General features: G+C 44.9%; 1 protein-coding gene across 3 annotated transcripts; it reads left to right on the forward strand.

Annotated features, from left to right (window-relative positions):
• Positions 1-501: 501 nt before the first annotated feature.
• TMEM171 (transmembrane protein 171) lies at positions 502-18,342 on the forward strand. Of its 3 annotated transcripts, none has more exons than XM_061358600.1 (5): positions 502-612; positions 7,934-8,061; positions 8,531-9,248; positions 10,874-11,015; positions 17,602-18,342. In XM_061358600.1, the coding sequence occupies exons 3-5, from the start codon at positions 8,618-8,620 to the stop codon at positions 17,816-17,818; spliced, it is 990 nt and encodes a 329-aa protein (XP_061214584.1). In that variant the 5' UTR covers positions 502-612; positions 7,934-8,061; positions 8,531-8,617; the 3' UTR covers positions 17,819-18,342. The 3 variants fall into 3 exon arrangements, with proteins under 3 accessions (XP_061214584.1, XP_061214586.1, XP_061214585.1); XM_061358602.1 differs by having other exon boundaries at positions 8,977-9,248; XM_061358601.1 differs by lacking the exon at positions 502-612 and adding an exon at positions 1,621-2,020.
• Positions 18,343-19,856: the final 1,514 nt, after the last annotated feature.

Raw genomic sequence — 19,856 nt, forward strand, 5'->3', positions numbered from 1 at the left:
ACTTCTCCATGAGGGCTGCTCACCCGCCTCACCTCGAAGCCACCGGTACTTCAGAGGCACACCAGACCATGGGCACGTACACATGACTCCAGGGACATATGCAACGGCCCTGCCCAAAGAGCTGAGCCTCCTTTCCATCAGCTGAGAGACCTCCCAGCCGCGCAGCAACCTCCCGCACCGCCGCTGGTACCTCAGCGCCGGCCTCGAGCGGGGACACCAAGATGGCGTCGCCTCCCACCCGCACCTTCTCCTCCTCACCCGTCAGGGGCGCGGGCAAAGCCCCGGCGGGTCTGCTCTGTGGGCAACGGACGGCGGAGCAGCCCCCCACCTTGCGGGCCGCGGGAAGCGCCCTGTCTGCGGCGGGCCTAGCCGCAGCGGCTGAGAGGTGACGCCGGGAAACCGAGGCCACCGCCGGGCGGAGCGCTCGGCTCCAGAGGAGGCGGTGCCGCAACAGCCACCGCAGCCGCACGGTCCCCCGGGGCGGTGCGGCGCGGCCGGCCCGACCCGGCCCGGCCCTGCCCTGTCCTGCCCCGCCCAGGTGCGCGCTGCCTGGCGAAGGTGCTTAAATAGCGTCGCCGGCCGCACCACCGCAGTCCTTCGCACCGCAGCCAGGTAAGGGGGGATGCTGGGAGCCCTTCGTGGCGACCCTTTCTCGCTCTGCGCTGCCTACCGCGGGGGGGCGAGGCGCTTCTCTGGCTGCCGGGGCAGTCACAGCTTCCGCCGCGAGTCGAAAGAAGCGACCAGGCGGGCGCGAAAGCGGGGGCCGCTCCACCGGGGCAAGGGAAGCCTGGGAGTGCTGGTGCGAGGGGAGGCAGTCGCGGTGAGGAGAGGGGCACCCTGGCAGGCCCGCTTTCTGTCGGAAGGCGGGCGCTGCTGGAGGGTGGCTCGTCCCCCGGCTGACCCCCGGAGGGGGCCGCGGCGGGCGGGTGGCCGTGTGCCGTGTCTTCCAGCTGCCGGCCGGGCCGCTGCCTTCGCTGTTGTTTTTCACTCCCCTCAAGCGTGGAGGCTAGGGCATTAGCTCTGCGTCTCGCTTATCTGGGGCATAAACATCCTGCGGCAAGTAAAGCCTCCTTATCTCCCTGGAGAGCCCACCGCTCCCCACACCTCTTCCCCACCGTGTGACTGACGCCATTAGAGTGAGAGAATGAGATGTCTCTGACGGGGCCTTTACAAATTGTTCTGCTGATATACCGTGATCCAGTTACTGCTGGTGGCACACACCCGGGAAGGCACTGGTGAGAAGGTTCTTGCTGGGGTGATGGGCTGGCCCCACACCGGCAAAGTGCTGCTCCCTCACAAGAGTGGGTAAACGGGCAGCCCTGTGCCACTCCTTGCTCCAGCATGGGAGTTACGTTCTCCGGGCATGATCTGCCCTGCTGAAGACCGTAACGTGGCTTAAAAGAGTTAGTGTCTAGAAGAAAGCATTGCGGATTGGCTGATATTATCCCATGGGATGCTGTATTTACCAGATGGAGTAGCAGCTTAATTGCTTGTCTGTGAGTTGGCTGTGATTTAATGCTCCAAGCCAACCTCAAGAAATCAGGTCAGGAAGGCTTTGAGTAGCTCTGGGAGACTTGCATCTTCCTGATGGTCACTGTCATTACCCTCTCGAAGATTGGCCTGTGGCTTTTGCAACTTTGACGTACACCAGACTCGTGGGACAGACTTTCCCTGAACTTGCCAGAAATCGGTCTGTCTTGTGTTACCTCTTTGAAGAAAGTCAGCTCTGGCTTTACCTGTGTCTGTCTACCTTCTCCCCAGCCTTCCTGGAGGTACTGCAGAAAGTAGGAGCTGCTTTGTCCCAGCTCTTGGGTCCACCAGTGGGTCCTGTAAAAAGCATCCCACCTACATGCATGGGAACCTTCAGAGCACGTTACTGAATCTAGGTGCCGTCCTAGTTACCTGCAAGGCATCTAATCAGTGGGTTACCAAATCGTGCTTTGCAAGCTCCTCTATGTCCAGACATCCATTTGGGGTCCTCGCATCCAACTGTGTCATCAGGGCTTTCTTGCCAGCCAGAGTGATTGGGGAACATTTGTGAACTTTTTACTTTAGCTTTTACTTTAGCTTTAGCTGTTTTTCTCTTGTGGCCCACAGGGATTGTAGCTAGCAGCTTCTTCACAGAGCATGTTTCTGCCTGGCAGAGGTCAGAATCTCTGACTGCCGATTTGTGGTGAGAAGGATAGCTGGCACACGTGTCTGGAGACTGTCAGGATTCATCCCATCTTCTGGAAATTCCTGCTGCAGCTGCTTTCCAGCACTTCTCCAGACATTGACTTCTGCCCCACCTTCAATGGTCATAAATAACAGCATTACTCTTCTTACAGTGTGAGCTAACACAATCATTTTGTCAGTCCATATGGGCAGGTTTTTCTGTGGCATCCACTCCCTGTTTAGAGAAATCCTCCTGGGATATCAGAGTTGTATGTTCCATGAGGTGAAAGCACTGTTAGGCACTTACCCAAGAGTGTGTAAGCAAGAGATCAAATTGGTTGTGTTTGGCATCTCAGAACCTGTTAGTCCTTGTAGCCTTAATGTTGTTTGAAAGTAGAAAACTGGAAGTTCAACCTGTCAGGCATTTCCTCCTAGCTCTTAACACAAATGATTAAAAACACCATGGGGAGGGAATACTGTGGGAATGAAGGCAGTGAACTCCAGTTTAGTGTGGTTTAACCAGCTGTACTTATGGATGGGTTCTCTGCTGAATGTCAAGTTCAGAGTGCAATCTGGGGGGAAATTGTGATACGAGAAAGAACAGAAAATGGCATTTGTACAGAGGGAGTTAAGAATGGAGGAGGGAACTGAATACAGAGAGTGAGAGGAAGTGGAGAGCTCTTCATGTTTTGATATGGAAGTTAAACTGAATGAAGATGACAGGACTTTTCCTTCCAGGTAGCTTGTCCTGTCTGAAGTCATGGTTTTACTTGAAACCTACGAAGAAAAAAAAAACCACCACCAAACCAAACAAAACCAAACAAGCAAACAAACAAACAAAAAAAACACCAAACAAACCCCACCCAGCCACAATGGCAGTAGCAACTTCCCAGTAGCTGCTCAAAAATTGAAAGTATGGATTAAAACCCTTAAATAGAAAAATCTTGAAAAAAATGGCTTGTGACTTCTAATGGGTTTCCATTGTGGACTACAACTGACAGGGTATTGTAGTTTTTGAAATAAAAAGCACAGGATAGATCTGATCCTTCTGCATGAAGTCATTTGGGTGCTTTTGCAAGCAAAAGAGCAGGAATGGGGCCTTCTCTGGGAAACAAAACAGAGGGACAGCAGCATTTTAATTCTTCCAATGCTTTTAATCCTCAGTTCCTGAATTGATGTGATTGCACCTGGGTGTCAAATATCACAGTATGCTAGAGATTGGAAGGGACCTCAAAAGATCATCTAGTCCAATCCCCCTGCCGGAGCAGGAACGCCTAGATAAGGTTACACAGGAACGTGTCCAGGTGGGTTTTGAATGTCTCCAGAGAAGGAGACTCCACAACCTCCCTGAGCAGCCTGTTCCGGTGTTCTGTCACCCTCACTGAGAAGAAGTTTCTTCTCAAGTTTAAGTGGAACCTCTTGTGTTCCAGTTTGTACCCATTACCCCTTGTCCTATCATTGTTTGCCACTGAGAAGAGCCTGGCTCCATCCTCGTGACACTCCCCTTTTATATATTTATATACACTAATAAGTCACCCCTCAGTCTCCTCCAAACTATAGAGACCCAGCTCCCTCAGTCTTTCCTCATAAGGGAGATGCTCCACTCCCTTAATTATCTTAGTTGCCCTGCGCTGGACTCTCTCCAGCAGGTCCCTGTCCTTCTTAAACTGAGGGGCCCAGAACTGGACACAATATTCCAGATGAGGTCTCACCAGGGCAGAGTAGAGGGGAAGGAGGACCTCTCTCGACCTACTAACCACCCCCCTTCTAATACACCCCAGGATGCCATTGGCCTTCTTGGCCACAAGGGCACAGTGTCGGCTCATGGTCACCCTGTCGTCCACCAGGACCCCCAGGTCCCTCTCCCCTACACTGCTCTCTAACAGGTCGTTCCCCAACCTATACTGGAACCTGGGGTTGTTCCTGCCCAGATGCAGGACTCTACACTTTCCCTTGTTATATTTCATCAAGTTATTCCCTGCCCAACTCTCCAGCCTGTCCAGGTCTCACTGGATGGCAGCACAGCCTTCTGGCGTGTCGGCCACCCCTCCCAGCTTAGTGTCATCAGCAAACTTGCTGATAGTACACTCAATTCCCTCATCTAAATCATTGATGAATATATTAAATAATACTGGTCCCAGTACCAACCCTTGAGGCACTCCACTAGATACAGGCCTCCAACTAGACTCCGCCTCATAGACTACAACTCTCTGGCTTCTCTCCTTCAGCCAGTTCACAGTCCACCTCACTACCTGATCATCCAGACCACACTTCCTCAATTTAGCTGCGAGGATGCTGTGGGAGACTGTGTCAAACGCTTTGCTGAAGTCAAGGTAGACCACATCCACCGCTCTGCCATCATCCATCCACTGTGTTATTTCCTCATAAAAGGCTATGAGATTGGTCAAGCATGACTTCCCCTTGGTGAAGCCATATTGACTGCCCCTCATAACCCTCTTATCCTTGATATGCCTTAAGATGGCATGAAGGGTAAGGTGTTCCATCACTTTCCCAGGAATGGAGGTGAGGCTAACCAGTCTATAGTTACCCGGGTCCTCCTTCTTGCCCTTTTTGAAGACTGGAGTGACATTTGCTTTCCTCCAGTCCTCAGGCACCTCTCCCATTTTCCAAGACTTGGTCAAGATGATGTAGAGTGGTCTATCAATGACCTCCGCCAGTTCCCTCAGCACCCGCGGGTGCATCCCATCTGGACCCATGGATTTATGGATGTCCAGATTGCTCAACTGGTCTCTAACCCATTCCTCATCGACTAAGGCAAACCGCTCCGTTGACCTGACTTCATCTGAGGTCTCAGAGGTACAGGGCTCTTCAGGACTGCCTCCGGCAGAGTAGACAGAGACAAAGAAGGCATTCAGTAACCCTGCCATCTCTGTATCTTCTGTCACCAAGGCACCCATCCTGTTCATCAGTGGGCCTACATTGCCTCTGGTGTTAGTTTTATCTGACATGTATTTGAAAAAGCTGTATCATGTGAGTAAGTGGGAGTAAATTTATGGCCTGGTGTTTGCAGTGGAAATATTGGACAGTATGAACTCTGAAGGTTCAAGCAGAAAGTAAAAAGTCCCTGTTCCATCATTAAAACTTGTATTTTAAAATTACTGGAGTTCTGCATAATATGAATTTTGTAATGCAAGTATTACACAGAAAATTGACGAGATTGTGATGTTATTTCATGTTGAATATACCTGGCTTGGGCCAGACTTACAAAAGGATAAAGTAATATATCATTTAAGTTAAGCTCATAACCAGACTTCCTTTACAAGCTGTTTCAACTCCCTCTTTCCTCATCCTTATCTGCCACCACACTAACAGATCTTGTTCTAGCAGTTTCTGACCTAGTATTTCCATGTCTGCTCTCAGACTTCGGGTCAATGTAAAGGGAAAATTCTCTTGTGTCTGTGCCTCTGCATATATCAGATTTAATGGAAGTATTTCAAGCACATAGTCAATATAAGGCTTACTTCTTTCTTAAAATACTTCTTCTTGAAACACAAGAAATAAAGCTTAATCTTCCATTGGGTTTTCTATTGAAATTTGGTGGTAGCATAAATGAAAATTAGTCCTCCTTTGGATTTTGCAGCATTAAATCTGTGGCTTTCATCTTCAAAGCCACAACAGACTGCTCTGAATGTTCCTTCTTCTGTGGCCTGAAAGAATTAAGAAAATACGCACATGTTTCATTTCTAATGTGTGTTTTAACTTAATCTCATAACAACAAGATTGGTGGAAGAGAAGCAGACACTGTGCTGGTGTAATGAACAAATTTACAGATACTTCTTTTTAGGGGCTAAATGTTTGGATTTTGTTTTTCCCTTCATTATTTCCTTTTGTCCTAATTCACTTGTCCATGTTTTCTTCCCTGGAGTGAAATGCAAAGGAAGGATTCAGAGTTGTCTCTAATTATAGTGTATTATTGCTGCTATAATGATTAATGTGCCTCAGCAAAAAGTATCTCAAGACAGTTGAGTCTGAAACTAGGCTTTGATTGAATTTTTTCTTTTTTTGTATTTCAGAGGCGCTTTATTCAGTTTTGTGCATTTGTCGAACAGTAAATCTGAGCCACTTCAGATCAATTATAAAAATGGGGAAATTACTAGATGTGAAGGATTATGAAAAATTATGTGCAACTATGAGAAACAGTTGTATTAATTTCAGAAAGACCAGTGAAATCGAGGAAGGAGGAGTGACTAAACTAATCCAATTTCTCTGCTCAGAAGGAAAGCCTTCAAACTGGCTCCAGCTTGTGCAGTTTTGAAAGTGTGCTTGTCTAATGGTACTGAGGTTGAAATCAATCATAATTTCTTTTTTTTTTTTTTTTTTTTTTTTGTTGATATACTGACCTATCTTTAGTATTCTTTATAACCTTTTTTTTTTTTTTTTTTCCAGACTGAAACAGTGACTCTCCTACCAAGGGAACCTCAGCTAGCACGTTTTCGACCCAGTCTTAGTAGATACATAGACTAAATCCAGAACAGTGAAGAAACACTTAGCAGGCACAGTTTACAAATTAATTAACCACAGTGATGGGATGCATTAAGGGAGGTCCCTCAGTTTTGGTGTTCAAGATAGCCAGCTGGGAGACTTTGTTTCTTCCTGTAGTATGGCCTTCTTGCTGCTGCTGGTATAGTCTGTTTGCTTGCTCATTGAGCTTAGCGCTTACTGTGCCTTTTACCTGCATGCTGCTCTCTGCCTTCTCCCATGCTGCTGGCAGTCTGTTTTGACGTTCAGCAGTAATACGTCTAATAACTTCACCATTCTTGTGTCTGCTCAGCCAGTTACAAGTGGCTAAGTAAAATGACTTGATAGATTGCTTTGCGTTCCAAACGGATAATTATATGTTTGAGTGACACATGGGTTTTATGGTTGTGTTTTGTTTTCATCCCAGTGGGGCACTGCAGTTACTAAGGAGTGATGGGAAGCTTGTTGTGGCTGACATATGTTCAACAGTTTGTTTACAAAAATCACATAATACTTTGTTTTTCTTGTGGAATAACTGTTACGAAGCACATGTAAGGAGGAGTCAATCTAACTTGACTTCTAGCTTCTGGTTATCTGAATTAGTAGCAGGCCAGTGGAAGCTGGTAGAGGAAAGTCTGGATGTTAACTAACTAATAACAGTAACTAAGTAGATTCTCTGCTTCTATCTGTGACAGACTCCTCCAGTCCATACTTATCCTTTCTGATACATGCAATATATCCTGATAATATCCACCAAGAAATAGATGAGGTTATCTGTCATGGGAGGTTGTGGGTGAGGGGAAGAGGGCAGTGTTAAAACACCGCAATATGAGCGCACATAAGTAACTCCTGTACTTGTTAGGGAACAGCTTTCTTGTGGTTCATCCAGATACTATTTTCCATAGTCTGAAATTCCCCTGGGTTTCAGGTTGACTTTTGATGGATGTAGCCGCTTGGACCTGAGATCTCATGGTTATTAGTCACTGTAGTATAGAATACAGATGTCCATATGACCCCTGTAGTCCAGAGTGTCAGAGTAGCACAAACTTCCTTGTGCATAATGTCAGAAATACTTTTTGGTTTTGTTTTCCTTAGAGCTCACTGAATGGCACTAGGTCCTAACTTCGTCAGGCTTTGCCTGTCCCAGTTTGTCCACATCCAGCAGATTTGTCATCCATAAGACCATATGGACTAGCAGTATGCTTACCAATTCTAACTACTGAATGAGTGAGAGGTGAAGTACGGAGTCTTTAGTATGGATTTTTAAATTGTCTTTCTTTTTTTTCTTATGTCTTTTCAGAACAGAACCAAAATCTTCTGTGTGCTTGCTCTTGAAGCTGTATAGGACCATAAGCTGATTTAAGGAAAGAAACAGAAAAGCTTTTATTGCCTGTGGAAGGAGAAGCAAGGTTTATATGCTTTGAAAAGGTATGCATTAGAAGATTTAAAGTCCAATAATCATCAGTATTCATTTGCATCAAGCTCTCAAGAGCTCTCATTTTCTGCCATTCACTGCAGAAATTTCCCTTAGCTTTCTGCTTTCAAGGGGCGAGGTAGCCTGTCCTTGTTCCACAGATTCAGCCTTTGAAAATAATGTCCCCTTATTCATAAGACTGTGTATCTAAAGAAACAATTCCTTCAGATGTGCAGCAGCAATTGCAGGTTTTGGGTGTTTTTTTTCAGTCTACCTATAAAGCAGGTTCTGTCTTTTCATCAGCATTCAATGGCAGTAGACTCAAATAGGCCCTTTAATCCATAATGGAGGTACTACAAAACAGAAAATAGACCAAGTATATACAATACAGGCCAAGTAGCAAATGCAGAAATAAATATTGTAATGTAGCTAGTCCCACTGTTGGTTTTTTTTCTTCTTATTAATGTATTTTCATGTTCACAGATCTACTGTAGTTTTCTGCCACTAAATGCTAACAGGAAAAAAAAACAAAAAAAACCCAACTCATCTGCTTGAGAAGATTCTGTTGTAATGTATCCAGTGGCTGTTCCTGCACCAGGGGGTGAAGGAAATAATGGACAACATGGGAAACTTATTTTTTTCCTTTTTGTTTGTGGAGCTGTGTTGCTGTGCGCTGGATTCCTGCTTTCAGTCTTTATTCTACAGTCATGCCCATCTGGAACATTCAGTGACTGTAATGAGGTCCTTAAGGCTGCTGGGCCTGTGCTGGCTGTAAGTGGACTGGTTTGTATTTTACTGGCAAGATCAAGGGCCAGGTTGTATATAAGACAAAGACAGTTGCAGAATGAACAGGTGTACAGTCTTGTTTTTTGTCGTGGGAACTGTCAGTTTGCCCAATTTCTCATATTTGGATTCCTGTTTTTAACTAGTGGAATGCTAATTAGCATCTTGGGCATTTGGGTTCCTGGCTGCAGCTCCAGCTGGCACACCATACAGCTCAACCACACTGGCAGTTCTGATGTGGACCTCCAGGGCTGTGGATTCCTGTCTCTTCAAATCATGGGACCTTTGATTGTGCTCACTGGGCTGTGTTTCTTCGTGATAGCTCATGTTAAAAAGAAACAAAACTTAAATCTCAGCCAAGAATCTTGTGAAAATGAAGAACAACCTCAGAGGCCTGAACATTTTCAGGTTACAGTAGGTGGGTAAATAGTGTGTGAACTTTACATTTGAGAGTTAGTAATACGGGGGGTTTTCCCACTAATTATTTACCTCTGAATATTACTTATTTGAGGTCTAAGAATGTCAGTTCTGGTATGTCAAACCAGCCAAAACAGAAAAATGTTGTCTCATACATATTTTTGTAAGATCAGTTCAGTTACCTTTCTCTAAAAGGCAAAACCTTTGAGAGAGCAAAGGGTCTTACTATCTGTGCAAAAGAAGCTACGTAATCAAACACAAATGAGTCCAACCCATTTTCCTTTCCCAGAGGGTGTAGATGACACTGCAAATCACAGGTGTGTTGACTTCTGTGACTTTATTTAAGATTTAAGCTCTGACCCCCAAAACCAGGAAAATCTGTTTTGTAGGAAGTGTGCTATATTTCTTCTAATCATGGCCACATCTTCCATTGGTCAGAAATGTAATTGCAAAATGCTTCTGTAGTTGCACAGTATTTGAGTAAATGTGGTATGATGGCAGGGAATGCTCCCTTGCATATACCACTGCTTTTAATATCCTGTGAACACATTCTATACATAGGTTATTCTGATAACTTTTCTACCTCTCAAAAATGATTAGTCAATCATAATATTGCTTGACTGTCATCTGACTGGACTTGAAATTCGTTATGCAAAACCTTTTTCTTTCTGCCTGTCAAACCGGTGTACAGACCTCTAACCTGGTGACCCTTAGAAGATGGGAAGGTGTAAAGTCAGTTTTCCAGAGACCAGGACAAATCAAAGGGTCATAAAAAGGAATTCAGATTGTTTTTAAAGGTGAGGAAGCAAAATTAGTGGATTCATTTTATATTTCCATGAGGAACAGGAAAACACAGGCTGAAGGCTGAGGTCTGGTTGACATTGTGGCATTCTGGAACGATGGTGACTCAGCTAAAAAATACCACCACCTTACTCAATATATTTGATGCTCCTTGACCTGTCCCTGCAGACAAATTACAAAGGAAGAAAGGTGGCAGGCAGCTGTGAATGTCAGTATAAATCATGCAGTGAATGATAGATACAAACTTTCTGTTTAAATTAAAAATTAAATAATTGAAACTCTTTGATTATGAAGTTGATATTGACAGATATGCTGCGCAGTACACTTAATAGTGAATCGTGCATCAATAGCATTGTGGTATTAATATGACTTGAATACTTTTGTTACAACTCTGCAGTACTGTGGAAAAACTTAAGATGAACTATTTTAGATATGTGAGGAAAACTAAATATTTCCCTATCCTTAAAGTGAGCCAACAGTAACTGTGCCTTGCACTTCCAGTTTCTGTATTTAGCCAACAGTGAAGAGGTTTGTGTCTGTTAGCTAGATGGAGCACTTCCGCTCCCTACCTGGTATTTTCTAAATGAAATCTTCCATTTGTCAATGTGCCACATCTTTATTCTGGGATAATTTTGATTTTGAATGTACCTCCAATGTACTTTAACAGCCCAGAATATAACAGTTCTGTATGTGTGATTGTTGCTCTTTATCTTAAAAGGTAGACAAAGTAATTCCAAAGATAGGAAATATTTTTGGATACAGTTATAATAAACAGTGGTGTTCAGTTTTTCAGAGGTAGTAATCAGTGGGTTTTTTTTTCCCTAGGTGATGCTGTAATGATATTCCCACCTCCACCACCTCCTTATTTTGCTGATCCTGTGTCACCAACTGTAACACATTGTCTTATGTCAAGCAGTTTGCCTACAGGTGAAAATCCCCCACCATACCATTCTATCTTCAGTGATGGGTAAGACTGTTTTCTTCTCTGTCTTTGGAAATATGGGCTGCTTCTCAAGGTATCTAAGACCACATTCTAAATTAATCACTGTGAATTAACTCTCTGCTAGGCACTACAAAGTTTTGTAGTGTGTCATTGGACTTGCTTCAGATACCTTACTTGAAATAGCATTAAAATATCCTGGTATGAAAGGGCAATCACAAACCACAGAGTGTCCTTTAAGGGAGTTAAATTCTTACCAGTTCATTGTGACTGAAAAGAACTTTGATGAAGTAAAAACAAAGCCTTAAATAAATATAGTCAGATAAGGTTTCTTCCACAGATTGTCCAAGAGAAGGTGCCCCTGCCAGCAGTGCTTCAGTGTGATGATACCTGCACTCAGAGATTTTTCTCTGTAGAACCAATGCAGTGAGCCCTTAATGACACCTACTCCCAGGTCCTGTGACCCTGGCAACTCCACTTCAGTGGCTTCTGTTCCCTCTGTGACCATTAGCTTACTGCCTTGAGGAAGTGAGACCTGCTGGTCTGCCTTGTTCCAGCTGTGTCAGTGTGTGAAGATAAAAGGATATGGCAGAGAAGAGCAGGAGGAGCTTTAAAAGGAAGGTTGCAATGCCAGCTTCATGTCAAGGTGTTGTACCTTACCCATGCAGCCTATCTTCCATAGGTTGAGAACAGCTGATTTGCTAGATGCTGCCACTACCAAGCTGTGGGAAGGAGAGCTGCCAAGTGACTGAAAACTTCCAGTCTACAGTGGAAGAACTTCTAGGGTTATCTATCCCCTGTGGGTTACCACCAATGGGCTGCTAACTTGGAGGTGAAAGAGGTACTGCAAGGACCACATACTAGGAGCCAGAATTACATCAGTCCAGGACAACTAGATGCCACATGCCTAGAGCCCCCAACTCATTTTCAGGGCTTTCATGATCCAGAATTGACTTTGCCTTTAGGGAGGTCCTATGTCAGCTTATTTTTGATCTGTGAGTCAGTGGGTAGTGTGGTACTTCATTGGATGACTTCAGTTTACAACCTGCAGCATCTTAAGCACCATCATTGCGGAAAAACTCCAGCCTGCCCGCCTGTGTCCAGTCCTCGTAGTTGTTGGTCCATTGCTTTAATAACTTTCCACTGTACTCCAGGTTTCTCTACTCACACAAGGCAGTGTATTCCATGACCAGCTGTGTGCCTGATGTCGGCACACTTTAAAACTTATGCTAATCTTCCTTTTGAAGTGAGCAAGCATGAACCTTCTTCCTGCCCAAAGTCCTAAATGCCACAGCAGGAGGATACTTGTGTTAGAAGTGGTGCTTATTCTTGTACCACACTGTGTGCTGCAACGTCTCTGGTTTTTCAGTCATCCTTTGAAGTGTACCTGGTGGATTCTTGAGGGTCAGCCCCACTGTGCAAGGCACTGTTCTCTAGTCAATCATTATCAACAGCTCCTCATACTGTCTTTAACTTCCTAGTGCCCTCCTCCAAACATTTCCTTTCCATCTTTGCTGGAGACAGCAGATGCCTTCTTCTGTTGCTATTATTACAAGCCAGACCATTTTTCTGCTTTTTCTCAAAATCACTGTGTTGCATTTTTTTAACATAAACACCTCTATCAAAACCCCTACTCAGTCTTCTTGATGACTGATGTAGCACTCTTTCTAGTGCACAGTGGGACCAGCCCCCAAACAAAATAAAATGGTCATTTACATACCACCTAGGGAAGGAAGACGCTCGGTGTTTGGTTCCCACTGACTGAGGTCCAGCTTGAGATTGATGATGTGTGCTGAGGGATACAAGGCCTAATAAATCCTAGCTATGCACACAGTTAATGGTCTGAGGGTTTTCCACTTAAATTGTTTCAGAGAAAGTACTTTTTGTACAAAACTGATGAGAACCTAATGATTACTCAGGGCCATAAACACGTGCCAATTCAGGATGGCAAGGGCGGATGTAAGTATGAGAAGATACTGGGCTGATCAAGTGAAAGTACTTTCCAGAGAGCAGTGACTCTCATGGCCAGGGATAAATTGTTGTGCAAAAAACCACTTTATTTCGTTAAGTATAAAAGTCTTTGCCTGCTCTCAGATTGCAAGTGTAATGTATCAGCTCTCAGAGCTATATCATTGCAATTAAAGGATGGCCAGACCAAGCAGGAGAGAAAATAAACTGCTGCTACTGAAAGAAGAAATTTACATGAGCTATCTGTGTCCTGATTGGGCTGGGTGAAGGTGTCCACAGCTGGAAGGTGTTTCATGCCAGCTGCTGCTAGTCTAGAGTTAGGCATCAGACATGAGCATGTCTATGTCCAGCACGCGCTGTAACTCTCTTCTGGCATGTACATCCCAGATGTACACACAAAGCAAATGGATGTATGTGGAGAAATTATTTGCCCTGAGTGTGAACCTGAACCTCCAATAGCTCTGAGACAGCCAATCCAAATATGGTCCAAGAGCACGCTCAAAAAACACTGTTTAAATACATTTAGAAGACCAGGCTGGAGTGGATAATTGGGATGAATACAGGAACACCCATGTTCTGCTGTAGCCTTGCAAGCATACGGGAGAGAGAGTGTGACTCTTGTACCACATGTCTATAAGTACAGTGCAGTAAACTGGGGGACACAAGTGCTCATTACCCTTGATTTCAGGCCCTGAGTTCAGATGTGGGCTGCCTACCCATGTGTTTGGTAAAATATGTAGATTACCAAAAGCTGTGAAGGGATGGAAGCAGTGCATCCTACTGAGAAACAGAAAACAAAGGGTGGTGGGGGAATGTCAAAACCAATAGCTCCTCACACTTCTTGTGGGCTCTCCCTGCTGATGCACATACAGGTTACCCCTCTCTTTCATCCATTCTCCTACAAAATCCCCTGCAGCTGGATCAGCTGCGTCAGTCCATTAACGTCCAGTTCTTGTGCTCTGAACTTTGTACGTGATCACAATTAATTCTTGTTGCTTGCCTATCTGGACTTCTCCATCTTGTGAACATATGTACACAAAATGGCAGTTTGTAGCTTAGCTTGTTTTAGTGGAGTGGACAAAAGACCTCAACATTGGATGCTGAAACCTTGACCTCTTGCTTCAATGTTCTGTGTCTGGGGGTGATCAAACTGTTGCCCTTCAGTGCTTCCCAGGGTCTTCACAGAGCCCCTGTGAGCTGATACCCCTCGTCTCTGGGCATTTCACTCAGTCACGCTCTTTCATGGTGCAGAGCTTGGTCACGGCCACAGCATCTTGACTACTGCAAATTGGTTCCCTAGCCCTTTTCATGGAAGAGCAGCAGAGGCCTTGTTCTTCCTAGCATGGTGCCATGGCTGAAGATCCCAAAGCTGGAAGGGAATGCCCATTTCATATGTGAGTGGTTACTAGGCAAATGTGATTTCATTTTTGAGTCCATTGCTCCATGTTCTGTCAGCAAGTGCTGTACCAGACGCTGTGCTGAATGAGGGAGCTTGTAGGAAGCTGAGTCATGGTCTGATCCCAGACATGGTTGGTTTTGTACTGCAGTCTGTTAGATAGCACTTCAGCATTCATCTTTTAGTATGTTCACTCTGCTTTAAGCACACACCTTCACACACCAGTAGCACCACTAAAGATAAGGTGCTCTGTATTCCTGCTCCTCACAGTATTGGTGGGTGATGAGATGTACCCACAAGGGCAAGTGTCAGTTCTTGGAGTGAGTCACAGTATCACAGTATCACAGTATGTCAGAGATTGGAAGGGACCTCAAAAGATCATCTAGTCCAATCCCCCTGCCGGAGCAGGAACACCTAGATAAGGTTACACAGGAACGTGTCCAGGTGGGTTTTGAATGTCTCCAAAGAAGGAGATTCCACAACCTCCCTGGGCAGCCTGTTCCAGTGTTCCGTCACCCTCACTGAGAAGAAGTTTCTTCTCAGGTTTAAGTGGAACCTCTTGTGCTCCAATTTGTACCCATTACCCCTTGTCCTTTCATTGTTTGCCACTGAGAAGAGCCTGGCTCCATCCTCGTGACACTCCCCCTTTATATATTTATATACACTAATAAGGTCACCCCTTAATCTCCTCTTCTCCAAACTATAGAGACCCAGCTCCCTCAGTCTTTCCTCATAAGGGAGATGCTCCACTCCCTTAATCATCTTAGTTGCCCTGCGCTGGACTCTCTCCAGCAGGTCCCTGTCCTTCTTAAACTGAGGGGCCCAGAACTGGACACAATATTCCAGATGCGGTCTCACCAGGGCAGAGTAGAGGGGAAGGAGGACCTCTCTCGACCTACTAACCACCCCCCTTCTAATACACCCCAGGATGCCATTGGCCTTCTTGGCCACAAGGGCACAGTGTCGGCTCATGGTCACCCTGTCGTCCACCAGGACCCCCAGGTCCCTCTCCCCTACACTGCTCTCTAACAGGTCGTTCCCCAGCCTATACTGGAACCTGGGGTTGTTCTTGCCCAGATGCAGGACTCTACACTTTCCCTTGTTATGTTTCATCAAGTTATTCCCCGCCCAGCTCTCCAGCCTGTCCAGGTCTCACTGGATGGCAGCACAGCCTTCTGGCGTGTCGGCCACCCCTCCCAGCTTAGTGTCATCAGCAAACTTGCTGATAGTACACTCAATTCCCTCATCTAAATCGTTGATGAATATATTAAATAATACTGGTCCCAGTACCAACCCTTGAGGCACTCCACTAGATACAGGCCTCCAACTAGACTCCGCCTCATAGACTACAACTCTCTGGCTTCTCTCCTTCAGCCAGTTCACAGTCCACCTCACTACCTGATCATCCAGACCACACTTCCTCAATTTAGCTGCGAGGATGCTGTGGGAGACCGTGTCAACCGCTTTGCTGAAGTCAAGGTAGACCACATCCACCGCTCTACCATCATCCATCCACCGTGTTATTTCCTCATAAAAGGCTACGAGATTGGTCAAGCACGACTTCCCCTTAGTGAAGCCATGTTGACTGCCCCTCATAACCCTCTTATCCTTGATATGCCTTAAGATGGCACCAAGGATAAGGTGTTCCATCACTTTCCCAGGAATGGAGGTGAGGCTAACCGGTCTATAGTTACCCGGGTCCTCCTTCTTGCCCTTTTTGAAGACAGGAGTGACATTTGCTTTCCTCCAGTCCTCAGGCACCTCTCCCGTTTCCCAAGACTTGGTAAAGATGATGGAGAGCGGTCTAGCAATGACCTCAGCCAGTTCCCTCAGCACCCGCGGGTGCATCCCATCTGGACCCATGGATTTATGGATGTCCAGATTGCTCAACTGGTCTTTAACCCATTCCTCATCGACTAAGGCAGACCGCTCCGTTGACCTATCTTCATCTGGGGTCTCAGCGGTACAGGGCTCTTCAGGACTGCCTCCAGCAGACTAGACAGAGACAAAGAAGTCATTCAGTAACTCTGCCATCTCTGCATCTTCTGTCACCAGGGCACCCGTCCCGTTCATCAGCGGGCCTACATTGCCTCTGGTGTTAGTTTTATCTGCCATGTATTTGAAAAAGCTCTTTCTGCTGTCCTTGACCCCTCTCGCCAGCTTTAATTCCAAGGAGGCCTTAGCCATCCTAGCAGCTTTCCTACATCCTCTAGCAGCAGCCTTATATTCTTCCCAAGTGGCCAGCCCTTCTTTCCATGACCTGTAAACTCTCCTCTTCCACTTGAGCATACTGAGCAATTCCCTATTTAGCCACACAGGTCTCCTGACCCTCTTCCTCGACTTCCTACATGTCGGGATGCTCCGATCTTGAGCTCGGAAAAAGCAGTCCTTGAACGTCAACCAACTATCTTGGGCCCCTTTACCTTCAAGCAGCCTAGCCCACTGGATTTCCCCTAGCAATCGCTTGAAGAGGCCAAAGTTTGCCCTGCTAAAGTCCAGGGTTGCGATTCTACTTGCTATTCATAAAGAATGAGTTCTTCCCTTCCCTTGGGAAGCAGACGAAGCAACATGCTGAGGGCCAACCAACTCCAGGGTGAGATGAGCAGGGTGCCAGAGCCATGTGTTTACAACTGATGGGATCTAGGTATGATGGTCAGAGGATGGTAATGAATATTTGGCTGCCCTCCTTGACTGTCACTGGGAACTTGTCGGTCTGGTCGTGTCCAATTCAGTTTCTCCAGCTCTGAGCAGGATTGCTACTCCGTATGTCTGTCGTGGGTTGCTGGAAAGCTTAATAGAAGTTTCAATTTGCCTTTCATGTAAGATCTCAAATGGCTAAGGATTGTGATTTTGCAATGCGATTCTAAGTCATTTAATTTCACAAGGGAAGGGGACAGCGTATATGTGATAGACTACAAAAGGGAAGATACATCAGGAGCTAAGGATCAGAAGATTTAGTAAGATTATGAGATAGCTCTGCTAGAAGCCCTTAATACCCATAAGCCAGGCTGTGACTGGTGATGTGAAAAGCTAGAAAGGAGCTTGTTTGCCCTTCCCTTCTGAAGTAATAGAATTTTCATGTGCATCCTAATGTAGCCTAGGGAATGAAATCCTAATGCTTATGCAAGTTATTTGCTCTAGGGATTTTTAGGGAGCGTGTGCATACATGTATGTTTACATAAGTCAAGTGGAATTTCACTCACTGTAGAGAAATTAATTATGCTAATATGCAGTTTTGTGTTTTTGTAGAGCACAGCTTGCAGACGATGAAAGAACAGTTGCTGTTAGAGACTATGAAACCATATATACAATTTCTGGAAGCAGCTCACCTTCAGATATTTTACCAGTGCTATACCTCTCCTCTGAATCGCCTCCAAAATACGAAGAAAAAGCATCAATAACAAATAATGAATATTCTTCATCTTCTTCATCTACTTCCTTAGTTCTATCTGACACCAGCTCATAAAGGACTGTCAGTTAGACTTAATTTTTAAATTAAATTGTACATTCAGATTTACAATTTTTGAATTTATTTACATTTTATAATAAAAAAATGTTATCTGTGTCTAATTTTTCATCAAAAAGCATAAACAATGAATTTGGGCTTCAAGGAATATTAGATAATGCTGGGCTTCTTGAGCAAGTAGTCTGAAGGGATTCAGTTCACTGTAAGAATGTTAAATGTTCATCTTGTTCTGTTACAGCTTCAATTTCTATTTTTAGTTGTTGATATAGTGGAGGCACTAAGTAGAAACCAACTTTTTTTCTTATTTTAATTAAATCTGGAGCTTCAAAAAGAAATAATTAGGAAGTGGTTTTGTTTCTATTTTTGCATGACTTGTGGAAAATACTGATTTGCACAGTTACTGGCTTTATGTATTCTCTGAGAACATCACAAAAGGGGATGTTTAAGATTGGGATCAAGTATGTTATGGAGAACTTGAATGGTTAGTTTTTGGTCTGCCTGGTAATAAACATTCCATAGCTTAATTTAGACCCTCTCTGGTACTTATATAAGTATAATCCCTAGGAAGATCCTTTTTAACAAGCAGTTAAGAGCCCTAAAGCAGCACGGAGGGTAGTTAATAGGCTAACAGTTTAACTGTGATAATGACTGATTTCAGAGGGGTTATACAGCTGTTACATATATCATCATTCATAGTTTACACAAGGAATGTTTATTTTGTGAGAGTGAGCACCACTCAGCCCGATATGCTCCAGATGCAGATGTTACTTACCAGCAAATGCAAGAGAGGCACTTTCACGGAAAAGCATGCGGTGGATATTTTTACCTGACATAGGACTTGACAGACCCTTCAGAAAACAGCTCCCTTAGCGCTTGTGTGCCTGTGCAGCCCCTAAGCAGTAGCTGCCTGCCTTCAGGGTGGAGGGACGACAGGTTCTAGTTCTATTACCCCATTGTTTGCACCTATTCCTGAACTGGGGGATTTGCTTGTAGTAGGTAAGGGTAATGATCAGGAACTGAGTTGCTTCTAACACTTCACGACTTACTCTGAACCCCATTTGAGAAAAATAGACCTTGTTCTGTGCCCAGAAGCAGAAGGTGGGAGAGCTACTGTTCTGACTTGGTTCAGCACGGTAAACTTAACCAGAATTAATACATCTTGCAAGAGTGACCTCTGTCTTGTTTAGCTGGCACTCAACACCTGCATGCTCTGGGACCTCAGCTACACCTCAGCTTGTCTTCTTTCTGCCTTGCTGAATTTCAGGGAACATGGCTGTAGCAGAATGCAAGCTTGAAGTACTCGAGTTCCTTCCTGTGCCCAGGGAAAGGTGATTGCTTCCTGTCATCTTTCTGTGAAGGTGCCTCTCACCTGCAGGGTTCTTTGGAGACGTTCAGGAGCTCCTGGGTGTGGCTATTTATTTACGCTCCTGTGTTGTTCCCTCAGTTGTGCTAGGGCTGCTCTTTGTGCAGCTACACAAAAACAAACCAGCCAGTGAGGGAGGTATATTTAGCCAGCAATAGAGCTGAGGGGCTTACACATGCAAAGTAATGAGAGAATGCAGCACAGAGGGATTTGGTATGTGGGAGCTGATTGAACTGGCATGACTCAGCCGTGGGAAATGTCTATATGACGAAAGGGGATCCACAAAAGCCAGCGTTTCGTCATCTCTTCTCTGAAGTGTTTTTTACCTAGTGAGTTTTTCAAGGATGCTGTTCCGTGAATGCCTTCTGTAATCCAAGCTATGGTTCACCATATTTTTGATTTATTTTTTTTTAAGCTTTTGTTTCTAACCTGATATTTAACAGTGGTGCCCACTGGCATGCTTCATTCATGAATACAAAGCCTTGCACATGTCAAAGACGCTTGTCTCTCTGGATTTGTTATGCAAATTACATAGCAAGTAAAAAAACTGGGGTATTTTACCTAAAAGATCCTAAGCAAAGACCTACATTGGCTTTGTTCTGTTGTTTGAATTACAAATGAACACTCACTCATCAAAAAGTATTTAAACAAATCTTGAAATATGTCACCATGTTA

Source organism: Neopsephotus bourkii, unplaced genomic scaffold, assembly GCF_033783945.1.
Source record: "Neopsephotus bourkii isolate Nb327-2 ecotype Australia unplaced genomic scaffold, CSIRO-AGI_Nbou_v1 NB_948, whole genome shotgun sequence".
Taxonomy (NCBI): Eukaryota; Metazoa; Chordata; class Aves; order Psittaciformes; family Psittacidae; genus Neopsephotus; species Neopsephotus bourkii.

What these genes read in the sequence shown, in the direction of transcription:
- TMEM171 (XM_061358600.1), top strand. Translation starts at nt 8,618, where the DNA reads ATGTATCCAGTGGCTGTTCCTGCACCAGGGGGTGAAGGAAATAATGGA. An exon ending in ACATTTTCAGGTTACAGTAG is followed by an intron (nt 9,249 to 10,873) that starts GTGGGTAAATAG and finishes TTTTTTCCCTAG; the next exon opens with GTGATGCTGTAATGATATTC. An exon ending in CATTCTATCTTCAGTGATGG is followed by an intron (nt 11,016 to 17,601) that starts GTAAGACTGTTT and finishes GTGTTTTTGTAG; the next exon opens with AGCACAGCTTGCAGACGATG.